The 19567-nt window shown below is 39.2% G+C and overlaps 1 protein-coding gene and 1 non-coding gene across 2 annotated transcripts in view; both read left to right on the top strand.

Annotated features, from left to right (window-relative positions):
- Tet1 (tet methylcytosine dioxygenase 1) overlaps positions 1-7700 on the top strand; it is a 78614-nt gene extending 70914 nt beyond the window's left edge. Inside the window, exons 10-11 of the mRNA XM_029563358.1 lie at positions 1001-1301; positions 6290-7700. Of these exons, the coding sequence (XP_029419218.1) occupies positions 1001-1301; positions 6290-7230 (1242 nt within the window). The 3' untranslated portion in view covers positions 7231-7700. The remainder of the gene's footprint in view (positions 1-1000; positions 1302-6289) is intronic.
- Positions 1751-1856, top strand: LOC115070279. Its single transcript, XR_003849463.1, has one exon. It is a non-coding gene; the product is annotated as a U6 spliceosomal RNA (small nuclear RNA).
- Positions 7701-19567: the final 11867 nt, after the last annotated feature.

Here is a 19567-nt window from a genome sequence, read left to right as displayed (position 1 = left end):
TTAAATTAAAGAACTCACTATGTAGACCAGGCTGGCCTCGAACTCACAGAGATCCACCTGCTTCTGCCTCCCGAGTGCTGGGACTAAAAGTGTGTGCCACCACGCCCGGCAACAGCTTTATTTTTTATATTTATACTTATATTTTTTTTAGACAGTGTCTCACTATGTAACCTTGGCTGGCTTGGAACTCAGTACATAGACCTGGCTGGCCAGATATCCACCTGCCTTTGCCTCCCAAGTGCTGGGATTACAGGCGCACACCATCATGCCCAGCATGATCTTTTATATTATTTTAAGACAAGGTCTCAATCTATAACTCAGACTGGCCTGATACTCATTATATAAACAGTAAACAGCAAATAGTATAAACAGTAAACAGTAAATAGAGTGATTTAGATTGCACATCAAGATGGCAAGTATGCAAATAAAAGTTGGGTTGGGAATGATGGCTCATGTTAAGAGCACCTAATAACCCTATGTAACTCCAGTTCCAGGGGATCCAATGTATTGGCCTCTGGCCATTCCATGCACATATACACTTACATACATACATACATACATACATGTAAAGCATTCATACACATGAATATAAAATATCTTAAGGAAAAATTAAAAAGAGAAAAAATAGTGTTTATATGAAAATACTCATAGTTGGAAAGGCTGTGGATGCAAGAGTCAATTGAGGAAGAATGTGTGTGTAAATTATGTTTGTTTTATACTATTATGTTCATCTGTTTGCAAAGAAGTGAGAAACCACTAGTATTGAATCAAGTTTGGTGGTTTGATACGAAACAGTCTATTCCAAGCCATGGTGGCATACACCTTTAATGCCAAGAGTCCAAAAGCACAGGCAGCAGATTTCAGAATTCTAGCCCAGCCAGGGTTTCATAGTGCGATTCTAACTCAACTCAATTGAAAACATACAATGAGTTTGCAGGTGACTTTCATATCATCAGCATTGCATAAATGCCCATTTTTCCCTTATTGTATCCTGCTGCAGGTTTGTACTTTGACTCGAGAAGATAACCGCACATTTGGTGTGATTCCTGAAAATGAGCAGCTCCACGTCCTCCCACTGTACAGGCTTTCAGACACCGATGAATTTGGCTCTCGAGAAGGGATGGAGGCCAAGATCAAATCTGGGGCAATCCAAGTCCTCAAGCCTTACCTCAAGAGGAAGACACGTTTCAGAGATGCAGTTTGTCGATGTAATCAGAAGAACACCTACCTAGTCCCAAGCAGGGGGAAGAGAAACTTGGCATCCATGACCGGCAGTAAAGCAGCCTTGATGCCACCCCCAGGTGAGCCAGGTAACTGTGGGTTTGTGTGGATTTGATTTCTAGCAGTTTAGTGAGGAGGAGCTATGTAGAGGAAAAAGGTGATAGACATGCTGGCACTAGCACAGGGCTTAATTAACATGGGTAAAAGTTGAAGGTGCTCCTAAGCCATTCTGGTATGCATAAGAGCCTTCACATTAAAAACTCAAGAAACCAGATGTGATGGCACACAGCTTTAATCCCAGGACTATGAATGCTACTTGTGCTTGTGATAGAAGCCAGCTGGACCTAAAGGTAGACCCATTCTTTAAAAAAAATAAAATATATATTAGCTGGGCGTGGTGGCACATGCCTTTAATCCCAGCACTTGGGAAGGAGAGGCAGGCAGATCTTTGTATACATAGTGAGTTCCAGGACAGCTAGGGCTACAGGGAGACCCTGTCTCAGAAAGACAAAAAATAAAATAAAATATAGTGCTCACTTTGGCAGCACGTATGCTAAATTAGAATGATCTAGGGAAGATTAGTATGGCCCCTGTGCAGGGATGACATACAAATTTGTGAAGCATTCCATATTTAAAAAAAATAAATAAAATACACAATGCTAGCACTGACAGCAAACAGCACCAGTACCACCAACTTAAAAACTAACCTTCTTGCCAGGTGTGATAGGCAAATTGTCCAGTATTCTAACATGCATACACACAGGCATGGTAGTGCATGTCTTTATGTAGTCCTGAAAATTGGAAAATGACCATAAGATCAGTTCATGGTCAGTCTGGCAGTTGAGTTCACCACCAGTCTGGTCAAGACTGTACACTGATTAAGTAAGTATAATAAAACCACCCTCAAAAAGGCACAAAAGTCCTTTGGAAAAAGATTATTCTATAATATCCTATATTCTGTGACTTCCTTAGCAACATAACCTCCCAAATAGAGCCTACAAAACTGCTGTCAGAGTCAGCTTGCCTTTCTTTGGGTTCAGCCCAGAAACAACTGGCTGAGATTTCCCAATCATTTGAAGGGGTTCCTTTTACTACTTGTTTCCTATATATCCATCTTTTAAACTTTCCATTATTTTTAAATATTATTTTATGTGCATGAGTGTGTTGCCTGCATAAGGGCACCATGTCATACAATGTCCACATAGGCCAGAGGAGGGCATCAGATCTTCTGGATCTGGAGATAGGCAGCTGTTAGGTACCATTTGTGTGTTATATACCAAACCAGGGTCCTTTGCAACAATATCTAGTGGTCTTCACTCCTGATCCACCTCTCCTGCCCCTTAATTTTGCATTACATTTAGTCATCTATTTTGAAGCAGTGTACATTTTGGGTGGGTCTATATAGTCCAGACTGTCCTCAAACTCTAAATACTCCTGCCTCAAGCATCTCCTGTGCTGAAGTTACAGGGGTTTACTAGTATACCAGGATCCTATTATTCCTTTGTCTAAAAGGAATAAATTGTACTGTCCTTTGGAGCCAAAGAATGGGGAGATGGCACTCTAAGAGAATCTTTTAGAAATGTTCATTGGTGAAGGGTTCAGCCTTTGGAGAGCAAACAATGGGGATATCTGAGAAATTGCATTCCAGGCAGGGAAATAGGAAGAACATAAATCCACATACACAAACATACCGTCAATTTTTGGAGCTGGTAAGGAGCCCAACATGGCTGTAACAGACTACACAACCAGGAGAACTAGAGAAGAGGTTAGGGGTAAGAGTGATGGCTGTGTGACCAGTTCTTAGGTTTTTGATAGTGTTTGCTCTTCTAACTTGGGTTAAGTTGGCTTCACTTTCTGCCTCAGCATTCCAAGCACTATTGTTACAGAAAGTGCCACCAAGCCTAGATCTTTTGGGCTTTGAGGACCCCTGATGAAGCTGTTAGTCTACATTGGTTACATACACATAATGAACTTTAGGAATGAAAGAACCATGTGTTTTAGGCCATACTCATGAATGTAATCCAAACACTAGGAGAGGTTCAGGCAGGGGGATTATGGGTTCAGTGTACCTGGGACACATAAGTAAACCTTGGGTCAGCACCCCTTCCACCCAACAGGGGTAAAAGGAAAGAATCTCTCTGAGCCAGGCATGGTTAGCACATGCCTTTACTCCCATCACTCCAGAGATAGAATTTGGACCTGTGCAACACTGTATGAGATACACTTAGGTCTGTTTAAGTAATACTGGAACCAGAATCTATAATGTTTCAAAAACTAAATGATCAGATTGGTAGCTCACTTGGTACAGTGCCACCCAGCATGCAGAAAGAACTAAGTTGGATTCCTAGTACCACAGCCTATGGTGTCTCACACTTGTAATTTCAGCTCTCAGGAGGCAAGGGGATCAGAAATTCAGAACCAGCCTAGGCTACATGAAATCCTGTCTCATCATTAAGTTTTGTCTTCCATTTCCTTTATCAAATTTGACCTCTGGAGTTTTTTTTTTTAATATAACCTGGCAGCAAAGCCATCTGATTTGCATATTTAAATGGTTTGTTTCATATTGCCTTTTTTTTTGGATGGCACAGTAGAGTTTGTCTTTATGACTTACACATAGTAATTAACACACAAAGGAACAAACAAGATGGTCAAGATGGCCATATGTAGCTTAGGAAATGCTCGTGCTGATCTCCAAGTCTAGTACTGTCAGGCTGATCTATTGACTATAAGGTTCTCTAACAGGTTTTTACCAAACTCTCAAGCATTCATGTTCTTTGTCTATGTAGTTTTAATTGAATTTGTCCTCATCCTTAACTACATAAGGAACTGGATTTGGCTTGATCTTGTACAACCTTGATCTCAACAGCAGGAGCATCAGAAGTTCAAAGCTTGCCTGGGATACATTAGGCTTCATTAGAATGAGTGCTTTGTTAATTCAACTTGAGAATCCAAGTTGGTCCCCGTATGCTATGACATTTATTTCAGTGCCTATTAGTTGGATGGTTAATTTTTTGTTCCTTAACTAGATTAAAAATAAAAATAAAAAACAAAAAACTACTATTGTGCTGGGCATGGTGGCATGCCTTTAGTCCCAGCAGAGGCAATAGAGGAAGGTGGATATTTATGAGTTTGAAGCCAGCCTGGTCTACATAGTGAATTTTTAAATTTTTATTTATATGAGTATATTGCCTGAAAGTTTGTAAGTGCACCTGTGTCATGCAGTGTCTACAGAGATCTGAATACACTGAAGATTCCCCTGGATCTGGGCTTATGGACAGTTGTTATCTACCATGTGGCTACTGGGAATAAGCCTGGCCCCTCTGAAAGGGCAGCCAGGGCTCTTAGCCCATGAGACATCTCTCCAGCCCCACATGTTCCCATTTGTGAGTGCTGGGAACCAAACTTGGGTCCCTGAAGAGCAGTTGTCCTCCATCCCCTCTAAAATTTTATGTATCTGAAACAGATGAGCAGGTGGGATCCCCTGCTCCTGAGGTTTGTTAGCCTTCATATGGTCTCTGCAAGAGCAGACAATGCTCTTAATCCCTGAGCCATCTCTCCAGCCCCTATAGAAACTTCTCAAGGCACAGATTTGAGTGCCTTTGATAGCTTCTATTACTATAGGATGTTCTAGGCTTTTCTTACATAATTCTGCCTGATATCTAATTCTCACAGGAGACTACTGGAAAATGAACATCATGAATTTATACTGATTCAAAAGTAGAAGATTGGTGTATTGTTGGGTATAGTGTTAGAATGTAACCTTTAATTGGCATGTATTTATAAAATGCTAGAAAAGATTTAGCAGAACAGGGATACAGTTTATTGCCACTATGAAGCCCTAGGCTCAATTCTAAGCTCAAAGGAAAGAATGCATTTGGAACAGTTATAAACAAATAAGGTTGGGAAGAACAACCTAGAATGTGCCATATATACTTCCACACTACAGTTGTCCTGACACTCTAAGATAGGAACTGTCACAAATAATTTTACAGAAGTTCTCTGCAGGATTAAGTATTACAGTATCTCTGCTGTGTCATCCTGAGAAAAGAACTGCTGATCTTCTGGTGCTGGTCAAGTTTATGTTTAGATGACTGTTTCAGAAGTTGGCTGCTTTACATTGCTTTGTCTTCATCCTAAAATTTACTACTTTGCCCAAGTGGATGGTTTCTGTCTGATTTAGCCTTCTTGGGTTACCTCAAGCTAAATTACACACTCTTAACAACATGGGAGTAATGAAGTATCTGCCTCATGTGAAGGGAAAGAAGAGGTTATTCTTTTGAGGTCATTACCCAGAAGTGTTTCATAAAGCATTTTATTTTCGTAAGTGTTCCATATAGCATAGGCATTCATTTATTTTATAAGCTGAGTTTGATGTTGAACTCCTGTTCCTTCTGTCTACCTCCCCAAAGGCTGGGATAGGCATGTGCCTCCATGGCTGACCTATTTTCCTTTTTTAAAAATGATTATGGGGCTAGAGAGATGGCTCAGCGATTAAGAGCACTGATTGCTCTTGCAGAGGACCTGGGTTCGATTCCCAGCACTCACATACATGTCGGCAATACACTCATACACATAAAATAAAAATAATAAATAAAATATTTTTAAAAAAGAAAAATGAAATTATTGGAACCAATAGGGGTCTGATCCTCAACACTCCAGTTTTAGGTGATCCAACATCCTCTTCTGACCTCCGGGCATTACATGACACGATGCACTTACATACATGCACACATACATAAAAAACAAATTTTAAAACCGCCGGGTGTGGTGGCGCACACCTTTAATCCCAGCACTTGGAGGGAGGCAGAGGCAGGCGGATCTCTGTGAGTTCAAGGCCAGCCTGATCTGCATAGTGAGTTCCAGGACAGCTGGGGCTACAGGGAGACCCTGTCTTAAAAAGACCGAAAAAAAAAAAAAAAAGCAACCAGATTTTAAAATCAAATTTAAAAAAATAGCACTTTTTTAACAACAAGTGCCACATTTATCATTATTTTCTCTTTAGTGACTAATAGTGAGACAGTGCAATGTGTAATCAAAATTCAAACTAAACCCATTTTTATCTTCTAAGGTTCAGACGACACTAAATGCTATTCATCAGCCCCATCCATTCCTCAACCAGTGAATGAGAAAGACCTGTCTCCAATCTTCTGGCCCCTGGAGGCTTCCTCCATGAAAACAGCTATGTGTATGTACAATCAAACAGCCCCATCTGGGTTTTCAGAAAAAAGTAGCATTCTCCACTGCACAATGCCTTCTGGAGCACACAGTGGTGCTAATGCAGCTTCTGGGGAATGCTCTGGAATTGCACAGCCTGGTGAAGTCACTGCTCTTCTCACCTTGTCTCTTCCCATAGCTGGTACCCCCATTTATTCTGAGACCCTCACTAGTCCACCTGAGCAGCTAACTTCTAATCAGCCAAACCAGCAGCCCCCATTCCTCCCCTCTCCTCATGAACTCAGTTCCTGTCAAGTGGAAGAAGATGAGCAGCACTCTGATGTAGATGAACCTCTATCAGATGAAGACCCCTCAGATGACCTATCCTCTGATGAGGATGATATTCCCAAATTTGACGAGTATTGGTCAGACAGTGAGCATGTCTACTTTGATCCTAATATTGGTGGTGTGGCGATAGCACCTACTCATGGCTCTGTGTTGATTGAGTGTGCCAGGAGAGAGCTTCATGCTACTACTGCTGTGCTGGTTCCCAACCGCTGTTGGCCCACTCGCATATCTCTTGTATTCTACCAGCACAAAAACCTGAATGAGCCCCAACATGGTTTTGAACTGAATAGGATTAAGTATGAAGCCAGAGAATTTAAGAATAAGAAAATAAAGACCTCACACCAGAAAGACCAGGCAGACACTGAGGGTGCTAAATTGTCTGGAGGAGTAAATGAACTGTATCAAATTCCCTCTCGTCAAACAGTAACATTAACCCATGACAACGTTGTCACCGTGTCCCCTTATGCTCTCACACATGTGGCTGGACCCTATAACCACTGGGTCTGAAGCCTTCCTCCCTTTCCTGATGCATTTGCTACTGCAGTGTATTTTTTACGGTGCTGTTCAAAAGAAAGTCATGCTGTCGTTTACTCTGTTCATCTCACCCATTTCAACGCTGAGGTAAAATTTCAAAAAATGGGGTGGGTGCGCAACTGTGACTATATTTTGACAATTGGTTAAAGGTGCACATTTTCAGCAAAAAAAAAGGTATAGTTTAAGTACATAAAGAAATGTTTGGTTAGGTATTAACCTTGATAGAATCACTCAGTTTGGTGCTTTAAATTAAGTTCATTTACTATGAAACGTCATTTTTAAAGGTTTTAACTGGTTTATGTTCTACAACGTAAAAATCAAGACAGTGTTAGCTCTACACAGCTCCTGGTGCTTAACCACATCAACACATCAAAATAAGCTGAATTATTCTTTCTTGGTGCCGTTGTTCCAGCACCTTCCAATCATTGCCATTAAGTCTGCATATTTTCTGGAAATAAACCAATGAAATGCTTTTTTCTTCAGATATTCCTCCTGTATTAAATAATTCTTTATTGGTAGTGATGGTTGGAGGCTGTCCATATACTGTAAATATATTTTAAATGCACTTTCTATTTTTAAAAGTAACTTGAAGTAGTGTAGATTCATATTGTCTATTTGTGCATATTTGCATACAAGAGAAGTCATTTATTCTTGCTGTGTAGAGTTCCATTTTGTTAACTGCAGTATATTTTCAAATAATATATGGTTTATGTTCTTAATGTGCCCTTCCTCATTGTGTTATCTACTTATAAAATAGGGTCTCTAAAATTGGAAATCAATATTGATTACCTATTTCTTAAAAATAGTCTCTTCTCTTTTATTAACAGTGACCTCAGATAATTTCCTTCCCAGTCTTTTAAGTATAACTGATTAAAGATGTTTGCAGAAGGAGATGGGAGAATATAGGATTCAGATGAGTCTAATACCTCCAATGTTTCAAGGTCATAAAGCAAAAAGTTAGATTTTGTACCCCAAATAGTCTGATAATGGAGCTACAAAAAATATACTATGGAACTATTTTGGGGGGTGGGGGTGGGATTCTCCTTGTAGCCCCAAGTCCAAAAGTAAAATTGGTACTGTAAACATGGTTTGTCCACTAAGAGGTAAATTATTTGTTAATCTTAACCTACAGAGTTTAGGTGGATGGTAACTCAAACTTCTTTCATAATTGTGTAGGTTGTAGATCACAGGAAACTAGGTTTCATTGTTTTTCCCTTGCTGATTGATTACCCAAACAAGAAAATGTTAGAACAAAGAGAACTTTCTTTTAAATACTTGATTCTTTTCATATGCACAGGTGCTACATTTGGAGTTAAGAAACCCTAATGGTGCTTCTCCCTCAGAAATGCCATAGGAAGCCCACAACTACTAACACTCTTAATTTTGGTGCAAAAGAGAACTACTCCAGCAAGCCCTCTAATTAGAAACTCATCATTACTTAAGATAATACATGGTGCAAAGTGTCAGTTTAAAGTTATTGACTAAACCCAGTAATGGAAACGAAGGGGTTGTCAATATTGGTAGATCATCATCTTATACCGGTAGATATCTGCTTCTTGAAATAGGGTAATTTGTTGACCTGATTTGGTGTTTTGTGTGCCTTTAAATATGGTGTCCTTGTTGAGCGGTAGGTTTCTTCTGCATGTTAAGTATATATGAAATGTCTGTTGCTTCAGTTGCTTCAATAAGGTATTTCCTAGTGTCAGATTATCAGGTACACACCTTTGGGATGTTACCCTTTTAGATTTTAGGTCTTAGCTCCCACTAGAAATAGTTACCTCGCCATATTTTTAATTGATAAAATCTTTTTCCCCCTTTATCCATCTACTCATCTATTAATTTCTCCAGAGCACACTCATTTGAATGCCTGCAAAATTTAGGTATTTTTGGTTTTCCTTGAATCACCACCTATGATATACTGAGAATTTTTAGATCCTAAAAGATACCTTGCAAATATTTTTTAAAGAAATAGCAGATTACCTTTAAAATCAGCTGCAGTAATTAGTATGTTATGAATATAAATTCCAGTCAATTTGTTTTTAGTCTTAAATCCATTATGTCCAGCTTAAATGGCAATCTTAATGAGTAAAGGAAATATAAGCCCCAAGATTGACTAATATGAGTGTTGGATTTGTAAAGTTAGTTTTAATTTGCCAAAATAAATATGTGAAAATAAGTTCTACTACAATATTTTCAATCCATTGTTATATTTAACATTATGAATGGACTGCCTCGACCATTAACCCAGAGTGGGAACTGAAATCTCAACATTGATTGGCTGCGGTTTTTCAGCAGCTCAGGCTTATTCACTGTTTTGCAGCCTTGTGATTGTGTGTTCTATACTGCTTTTAGAATTCTTTTTCTTATGAAGCACAAAAATGCTGTCAAATGACACATTTACTCCAAATTGTCACCTCTAACGTTATTCTACACCCTATTGTCATACAATTACCTTTTTCCTCTTTCTTTTCAAACACTAAATTGGATTTTTTTTATTATGCTGTAGTCAAGGTGTGATCACTGAAATTATTGGTTTATATATAGTAGACCAGCTCATTTATAATGCTTAACAACTATAAGAATTCTTGACTATTTTAGAATTCTACAAATATCACTATGCCTCTCAAACTTCCATTCTATATGGCAAGTAGTTAGTTTCATTTTGTGTTTCTTGTGTTTGTCAGTATCACCTACATCCTGTTTCTAAGTCTCTACTGGATCCCAAATAGACCATGTCATAAAATTGACACGTATTATTGAGAAGTGAGGTTAGCTGAAAAGTTAGGTATCACTATGTAAATCTTCATATGCTCCCCACTTAGGTAACTTCCAACATTTTAATTCTGCATGTGAATAATGGAATAATTCCATTTCTTAAATATACAAGATAAGGTACAAGGGATTTACTTAATATATCACCACAACACATAGATAATTGAATGTGTACCCTTGTGCCAATGAGGTACTGACTTGTTTCATATGGTGTAACATAATACTCCTTCTGATAGTCATTTCACAATAGCATGTGACATTGCATGACATTGTATAATTGTCAGTAGTAGTATACAATCTTTAACACATAGTTTGGTTTACCCCTTAATGCATGAAGATCTTTTTGGCTCTAGATTTTATACACCTATGAATAATTATCTTTACTGGTAACTTATGACAAATAATAAACAAGATAATGTAGTGACTTCCAACAGCCAGGTAAGTCTCCATAGAAGTCACAACAGCTCAGTCCCTAGTGCCCTGAGAACAGATGTCACCTGTCAGCTTGTATTTGGAATGGAGGCCACTTTGTGCTTAGGAGAACTGTATAAAACACCCAGAGGATAGCTCATCACTGGGAAATAACTTATTTTTGTACAAGTCAAAAATAAAACAACTTTCTGTCCTCCTTGGAGGGTCAGGGAAAGAAACAACAATAAAATTGGGTCATAATTCCCCTGCCTGCCAATATCCTGGGTTTTCTGGGGAAAAATGAGCTGACTTTTTCCTATGAAGCTGACCTATTAACATAATCATCCTCTTTGCCATACTGCTGGAGAAGTAGAAAATGCTTAGTATATGCTTTCAGCTACCCTGGAAGCTCTCCTTTTCAGCACACACAGGTAGTTGGTAACAACCAGCTGGTTGAAATCATGGATGAAAGCATTTTCATTGGTCTTACTACCTGGCCATGGATGCACAATTTCTTTATATCTCCCATCTACTTATTTCTGATGTAGCCATCTATGTGAATGGGAATATTATTGCTTTCACACCATTTACCAAGTGATGTAATATCCTGAATGCCAACAATGCAAATGAAATCAGGTTCCACATTGAACTTTTCTATCATAGCATTAGAAAATGTTGGCTTCAAAATGGCCTCCATCATATGTGTTAAGAGTTTTAAGCATGTTTTGCTTTCCTCTTTGTGTGCAATAAAAGATGAGCTCTGTCAGGCTTGGTGGTACATGCTAATAGGCCCAGCACTGAGGAGGTGGAGGCAGAGATTTTGAGTTCCAGGCCAGCAGGGCTGCATAGACTCCCTGCCTTTAAAATAGAAGATTGTAAATTGTAGAGCTGGATTTTTTTTTTTTTTTTGACAGTCTGTCTGTGTAGCCCAGTCTTGCCTTGAAATATGTATATCTGAAGGTGATCTTGTACTTTTCCCCATCTTTTTAAAGTCAGGGAGCCCAGACTGGCTTAACCTGCAGTAGATTTTCCTGCTTTGCCACCTGTGTGCTGGGAGTACAAGTGTACACTACAGCAATTTTTCTGTAATACAGGGGATCGAACCTAGGGCTTTTTGCATGTTGGCAAGCAAGTCTCACTGTCAACCTAGCTATATACCTCCAGATTTTAGAGCTGCTTTTACTGTAGGACATCTTTATTTTGTCTGCATGGAGTTCCACAAAATCATAGCACGTTCTGGAATTCCATGGTTCAACTGATCCTCCTCTGAGGCTAGACACACAGGTACCACATCCAGCTGGGAAAAATGTGGTTCTACTTTTTTTTTCTGGATAACCAGTCAAATGTCTTGTTTGCCCTAAAGACCAAATTGATCTCTTGGCCATCTTCGTACTCTTCCTAGCTTAAAATTACCAGGTTATCCAAGTCATTGTTTCTTGTCCTTTTCTAGCTCTACTGTAATTCTTATGATCTTGCTTGGGTTGCAAGTTTCCTTATAGTGCGCTAATCCTCAAATGCCCTATATTAGAGCAAATCTTGGTCCAAGGTAGGAGCAGTATCAGATTTCAAGTTTCTTAGCTCTTACAACCCATTTTTGTTTTTTGTTTTGTTTTTACATAGGGTCACTAACAATTACCCAGAGTACCCTCAAAAACATTTGTTTTTTCTTTCTTTCTTTCTTTTTTTTTTTCAAATACAGGCTTTCATTATGTAGCCCCACTCCACCTAGACTATGCTGGTCTCTACTTGCTGATTGCTGGGATTAAATGTGTATACTTGCAAGTGTGTTTCTATACCTACTATGAGCTAGGCATGATGACTCATTCTTACAACCTAGCATTCCTGAGGCAGAAACAGGAGGATTGTGGTTCAAAGACAGCCTGTGGGTGCCTGATGGTAGCCTCAAATTGAGCCAAACCTGGTGGGATTATAGGCAGAATGGCCAGAATGCTTGGCTGACAATTTTTCTTTGGTATAATTGGTTCACAGCACAAGTTGAGCTGTACTAAAGATAGAAAGCTTACTCCTGGTAGCTGTTAGGTAAGGAAGTCTTCTGTTCATTTAAAAAATCCTACAGCTGTCAGATTCTCATTTTCAGAAAAATACTGCAATATTGAAAAGATTCTCCATTTGACAAGGTATACACATATATCCTCCACCAAAATCTCTTGTTTTCTTTTCCTCATTTCCCCTCTGGTTTCCTCTAGATTAAAAAATCTTTACCCATCCTTTTATCCTGGCTCTATTACCCAGAGCCCCCATGAAAATACTTATGGTTCCTTTCAGGACAGTGATCAAGTTTCTCCCTCCTCCCTCCTTTTTTGACACAGCATCTCACTGTGTAGCTCAGGCTGGCCTTTAACTGCTTGAGAGGCTGTATGTGGCAGTATGATGGCAAGTTCGAGGCTGCCTGGGCAACTTACATAGCAAGACACTCTCTCCAAATAGAAAGTTTAATTTAGAATAGGTCTGGAGATAAACTTATATATGTATATGTGTATACATATATATGTATATATATATAATCATAGTGAAAAGTATAACAAACATAATTTGACAAGTTCGAGGCTGCTAAGTAAACTGACAGAGTCAACACACAGAAAAGAGAGAGGAAGGAGCATACTCAAAAGCAAGAAGTACTTTTTTTTTTTTGGTCTTTTTGAGACAGGGTCTCCCTGTAGCCCCAGCTGTCCTGAAACTCACTATGTAGACCAGGCTGGCCTTGAACTCGCAGAGATCTGCCTGCCTCTGCCTCCCAAGTGCTGGGATTAAAGGCGTGCGCCACCATGCCCAGCACAGAAGTACTTTTAATATTTGTCTGCTGTGTAACACCTGTAACCAAAAATAGGTGCTAAAACCAGCTACTTTTTAAAAAACAAATAAAACAAATAAATTAATTCATGGGTGTGTTAGCCCATGTCTGTAATCCTATCTCCTGTAAGATTTGATGTTTGATGCCAGCCTCAGCTACAAAATAAGTTCAGCCTGTGCTGGGCTTGGTGGTACATCCCCTACGAGGCAGAGGCGGGCAGATCTCTGAGTTTGAGGCTAGCCTGGTGCTATAGGGAGACCCTGTCTCAGAAAAACAAACAAAACCAAACAATGTATAGAGAATATTATCCCTTTACTATTATAAGACTATATTCTTCATTCAGATAATTTCAAATGGCTGACGTCAGCCCCTCACAAAGAGTTTAGTATATTTAAATCTATTGACGTGAAGGTTTCTTGAGGGAAATGGTGCTGGGTAATCAGTGTCAGTTCCCAGGCCTTCAGGGTAAATATGCAGAATCAGTAGTGTCTCCAACAGGCAGTACTATCTCTACATTATGTGATTTCTCTTGGGGTTTTTTTTTTGTTTGTTTGTTTTTTGTTTGTTTAGTTCTGCTTTGTAGCCACAAGAAAGAAAAAATCATTGGAAAATTACCTTTGCATAGGGGATTGAGAAGCATACTGAGATGTATCTGTAAAGATTTTAGTGATCTACATAGGTTATTTTACAAGCCTATGTATAGGAGCAGTTTATTTTGAATATCTCAAATATATTCTGGGTCACACAAAAAGGGGTAAACAGGCCAAATAACCTTGAATATTCAATGAGACCCCTCCTGATGACTTTGGTGCACATAGCAAGTTCATACCCTCACCAACGCATATTTGTGCTGTGATAAAGTAGCTGACTATGTTCAAATTAAAAAAGAAAACAGCTCTTAAGAAAGATTAAATATTTTTATTGCAATGTATGGTCATATTTTTTTTAGCTTTTATGGAGTTAACATTGTGATAGGTGCTTTAAGAGAAATATTTTTCCAGAATCGGTTTTATAGTGAAAACTAAGGGCAGCTTTTGCATTGCGGTGTGTGGGCAGATGGTCTTATTTGGGATACTAGACTATCATAAGTGTTCCCTAAAGAGAACACTGTAAGATTATATGGCAGAGAGAAAGATCAGCATGAATTGTACTTGGTCCTTTTCTTATGTATTTTTCTGCCTCGTAAATTTACATACATATCAATAGCTTGTTTTATAGGAATCATTGGGTATGTAAAATATTCACCAATTCTCCAGGTGAAGAACAGAAGTATGAGAAATATCAGCTTCCTAAGTTCACACTTTTGGTCTCTGGCTGGCTCTTCTTTGGAATGTATTTACTATTTATTATTATTTTTTTTTATTACCTTTCTTACCTATTGACATCCTATCTCATTAATTTAAAAAAATTAGGAAATGCTTCTTAAATTCCACAAAATATTTGATTTAGTTTTTCACATACAAGGGAAACAATTAAGGAAAGCACTTCACCATGTAGCAGGGAGAGAGAGAATCTTAGAATCATGATGACTTTAATTCATGGTCAATATGTAGTCCTCTGCACACGTAACACTTAACTATCAGTACTTGAAGACTTGTGAGTTGGAATTGCATGTTACTTGAAGGATCTAAATTTTGGTGCACAACAGTTGTATATGATTTCATGTTTATGTAGCGAAATGCATTGAAATGTAATAGTATTGAAATAAAAATGTAAAGATAGTTGTGAAAATTGTCTATATTTTCCTTGTATGTCTTATTTCTTTAGAGCATAAAATTTCTTTTTAAATTGTTCTAAGTAAGTGAATAAGTAATTAAGCGTAATTGAAAATATATTTTAAATTTTTGTCATGAGTTTTTAAAAAAAGAAGCTATTGCAAATTGTATCATTCCTGATTACACAGAACTTTGTGGGTGGTTTTAAATAAATTTTATACTTCTATTTTGTACCTGGTCGTCTAATTTTTCTTTGATATGACCAAACAGATCATGTTAAAATGCCAAATCTGGCCCGGCATGGTGGCGCACGCCTTTAATCCCAGAAGAGGCAAGCAGATCTCTGTGAGTTCAAGGACAGCTGGGGCTACAGGGAGACCCTGTCTCAAGAACCCCCCACCCCCCCCAAAAAGCCAAATCTGCACGTGGGGTTGGTGTAGCTCACTGGTCTAACACTTGGCATACTAAATTCAAAGTTCAGTTTTTGGTTGCATCTGCCATGGTAGCTAAGGTATGTTTCCTTCACCTTCTTAAATGGCCCTAGTATCCCCAGGTGTCTGTCACTTCTCATTTGGCCATCCCTGATAATGATTATCTTTTATGTTTTTTTTAGAATAGAGATGCAATAGAATGACTCTTTTATTTCATATAACATGAACCTCTTGAGATTTCACCTTTATTAAGTCCTATATTTTGTGCTGGGACTTCAGATGTGATCCACTAAAGCTGTTACCTACACTTACAGGTCTCTGCTAGGGAAAGTAATCTTGAACTGAATCATGTATCTCTGCAGAAATAGCCATTTTTATAACCTACTGTTCTAAGCCCTTTCCATATCACAAAATAGGCATAGGAAAATTCTGCCACACCAGCATGTTCTAACAGCTTAGAGGAGGATTTGAACCTTGGGAGTCCTGCATGGTCCATGGTGTTTGCTTCTGCTTCTGTGAAGGAACTCAGTCCTTGCATCTTATCTTTTTGCTTTCGTGTGTGTGTGTGTGTGTGTGTGTGTGTGTGTGTGCATGCACATGTGTGTGTATTTTAAATGAGATGATTCTTTGTGGTTCTGGCTTTGAACTTAAAATCTTGTGTTTCAGCCTCCAAAGAGCTAGGTTTACTAACCCTAACCTTCCTTTTTCCTCTCCTTTCCTGTGTTGGAATGACATCTAGTGCCTCCTTATTTGGACAACTGAGTTAGGAGTTCCTTTTTCAATCAAGGAGGAAAATGTTCTTTCTCTTTGTGTGTGTCTGGAGGGGTGGGGGTGGGGGTTCTCTTGGTCTTTTAGCCCAGGCTGACCCAGGCAATCTTTCCTCAACCTCCCAAATTTTGAGTATACATGTAATTGATTCTGTGCATTCTTAGGTGGTAGAAAGCTTTTCCGCTTACTCAGGCTGGATTGTTCAAAGATCCTATGGCATGCTGCTGGATCCTAACTCTGACAAAGGTTGGCAGAAAGCCTTTGTCAGTTGGGTCTGCCACTCTGATTCATTTAGTCTTTGTTTTTTAATCCCATTTCTTAAGCATTGACAATCTTTTTTCTCAAAATTACAGACTGATATTTTTACCCTTACTTTGTAAATGTACGTGTGTGTATGTGTGTGTGTGTGTGTGTCTGTCTGTATGTCTGTCTGTGCAGGTGCAGACCTGAGCTTGAGCTTCAGGTGATGAGCCAAGAGCAACATGCACTCTCAACCCCTCAATCACTGATTCACCTCTCTCCCCTTTTTAACTAAAATCTGGGCCTACATCTAAGCACCCATGATTTATGGCCTTCCCAGGTATTATGGATTGAATATCTTAAGGTACATGGTAAAGCCCAAACTGACAACAAAACCAAAAATCTATGGAAATATTCAAATTCTGGAGTGGTGGGGAAGGACCAGCTCTAAGTGCCAGTGACCTGTTGAGCCTCCCTGAGAGCCCAACACTTGATGACCATAGGGGGCAGCATAGGGACCCTACATCAAGAAGGGAAAGGAGGGGGGGTCTCAAATAAATGTAGTCTGTGGTAACTTTGTGGTTACATGCACTGGCTGCTCTTGCAGAAGATACAGGTTCCATTTCCAGCACCCACATGGGGGCTAACAACCATCTGTCCCTAACTTCAGTTCCAAGGGAATCTGACATCCTCTTTTGACTTTCATGGGCAGTGCATGACATTGGCACACTTCACACTTACATATTGTATACATATTGGCAATCCACACATACACAAATAGTTAAATATTTTTCTTTTTAAATTAAAATTTTTTAAAGGCTGGGCGTGGTGGCACATGGTTTTAATCCCACATTTGGGAGGCATCAACATGCAGATCTCTAAGTTCAAGGCCAGCCTGGTCTACATAGGAAGTGCCAGGCCAGCTGGTGCTACAGGGAGACTGTCTCAAAAAGACCAAAATAAATAACCTATCAGTAGTCACTTCTCTACACTTTTCAAAACTTACAGGTCAGATTGTGTGCTGGTATGAGAACATACACTTAAAACTGAAAGTCCACAATTCCTCCCCTTCATACAAAATCAATTCATTTTAATAATGAAGACAAAGAAAATACTGAACAACAAAAAAAACCCACTTGTTCATGAGTTAACTTGGTATTTACATATGAAAGCCAAGCTGGATTCCTAACACACACAAAAGTAATTTTAAATGGATCAATCATGTTTAAGCTGTTCCTCAGTGGGAGATCACTTGTTCAGTAGTAATAGCACTGAAGGGAAATTTAAAATGTCAATCACTTGAACATTAACACCATAATGTGAAAGCTCTACAATGAGATAGGGCCCAGGTTGTTGGTTCCAGCACCCATCATCACATACACACTTTATGTGCACATGTACTATAATAACTTTCAGTTTGGCCATGACCTCTTAGATATCAGAAGCATTAACAACATAAGATATAGCTAAGTTAGAGGCTGGAGAGATGGCTCAGCAGTTAAGAGCACTGAGTGCTTTTGCAGAGGACCTGGGTTTGATTCCCAGCACCCATATGGCAGCTAGAACCAACCTTAACTCAGTTCCAGGGGAATCCAAAGCCCTCTTCTGACCTCCGTGGCATTGCAGGACACTCACATACATGCAGGCAATATACTCATACACATAAAATAAATAAAATATTTTTAAAAACATACCTGAGTTCAACTTCCACATAAAAAAGTTTTGCATGAAAAAAGCAATGCATAGAATAGCAGAAAATATTTTTATAACATGACTATAATATGCATTTAGTTAGAGACCTGCCTAGCCTGGTGATGCATACTTTTAATCCCAGCACTTGGCAGATAGAGGTAGGTGGATATTAAGGCCAGCCTGGACTACACAGCATGTACCAGGGCAACCAGGTTAAAATGAGACCCTGTTTCAACAAAAAGAATTTAAGAATATAAATTTTTCCATGTCAGCAACAAAAAGGGAGCCAGGAATAGTGGGACATGCCTATGGTACGAGGTTCAAGGCTGAGGCAGGGGATTGCTGGGGTCCAGTCCATCTGAGCAGCATAGGAAGCTCTTGTCACCACCAAAGGAAGGAAATAAAAATAACAGTCAAGTAAGCTTTAAGTTCAGGAAAGATAAGACTATACATTATTCTGAATGTTTTCAGCCACGGAAATGTATTTTTTTTAAATATTTTATTTTTATTATTTTTATCTTATGTGTACAAGTGTATTGCCTGCATATATGTGAGTGCACCTGTGTCCTGAAATGCCACAGAGGTCAGAATAGGGCTTTGGATTCCCCTGGAACTGGAGTTAAGGACAGTTCTAGCCTCCATGTGGGTGCTGGGAATCGAACCCAGGTCCTCTGCAAGAGCAATCAGCGCTCTTAACTGCTGAGCCATCTCCTTAGCCCCTGAAATGTATTTTAAAAATAGTTATGGGGCTCTGGTGAGTTGGCTCAGCAGTTAAGAGCATATGCTGCTCTTCCAGAGGACCTGAGTTCAGTTCCCCACACCCACATCAACACCACCAGGGAATCTGATACTTCTGGACTCCAAGGGCACCTCCACTAACATACAAAGACCCACACACAACAGAGGCAAGGCAGGCAGATCTCTGAGAGATTGAGGTCAGCCTAGTTTAGGTAGGGAGTTGTAAGCCATCTGGGACTACAGTGAGTCCCTGTTTCAAAAAATAAAAGAAATCTTTAAAAAGAAAATTGTTAAATGTGATAAAGTTCAGGTTGGAGGTTTAGCTTAGTGTTATAATGCTTGCCTGGCAATGTGATTCCCTGTGTTCAAACCCCAACACCACATAAAAATGAAAATAAATTAAGTAGGGCATGGTGGCTACAGGCCTTTAATCCCAGCACTGACAGGGCAGAGGCCGTCAAATTTCTGAGTTTGAGGCCATCCTGGTGTACATGGTGGCCAGCTAGGACTACATAGAGGGAACCGCATGACACAGGTGCACTTACAGACATTCAGGCAATACACTCATACATATAAAATAAAAATAATAAAAAAAAATAAAGCGAGTGTTTGGAGAGATGATCAGCAGTTATGAACACTGAGTGTTCTTCCTGATTACCCAGGTTTGGTTCCCAACAGCAGCAAGGTTGCTCACACCATGAATTTAGGGGATTCCACTCTGTGGGCACAGC

The sequence above is a fragment of the Nannospalax galili genome, unplaced genomic scaffold (assembly GCF_000622305.1).
Source record: "Nannospalax galili isolate Female #2095 unplaced genomic scaffold, S.galili_v1.0 scaffold156, whole genome shotgun sequence".
NCBI lineage: Eukaryota > Metazoa > Chordata > Mammalia > Rodentia > Spalacidae > Nannospalax > Nannospalax galili.
Note: the sequence above shows the minus strand (reverse complement) of the source record. Positions and strands in the feature narration are given on the sequence as shown.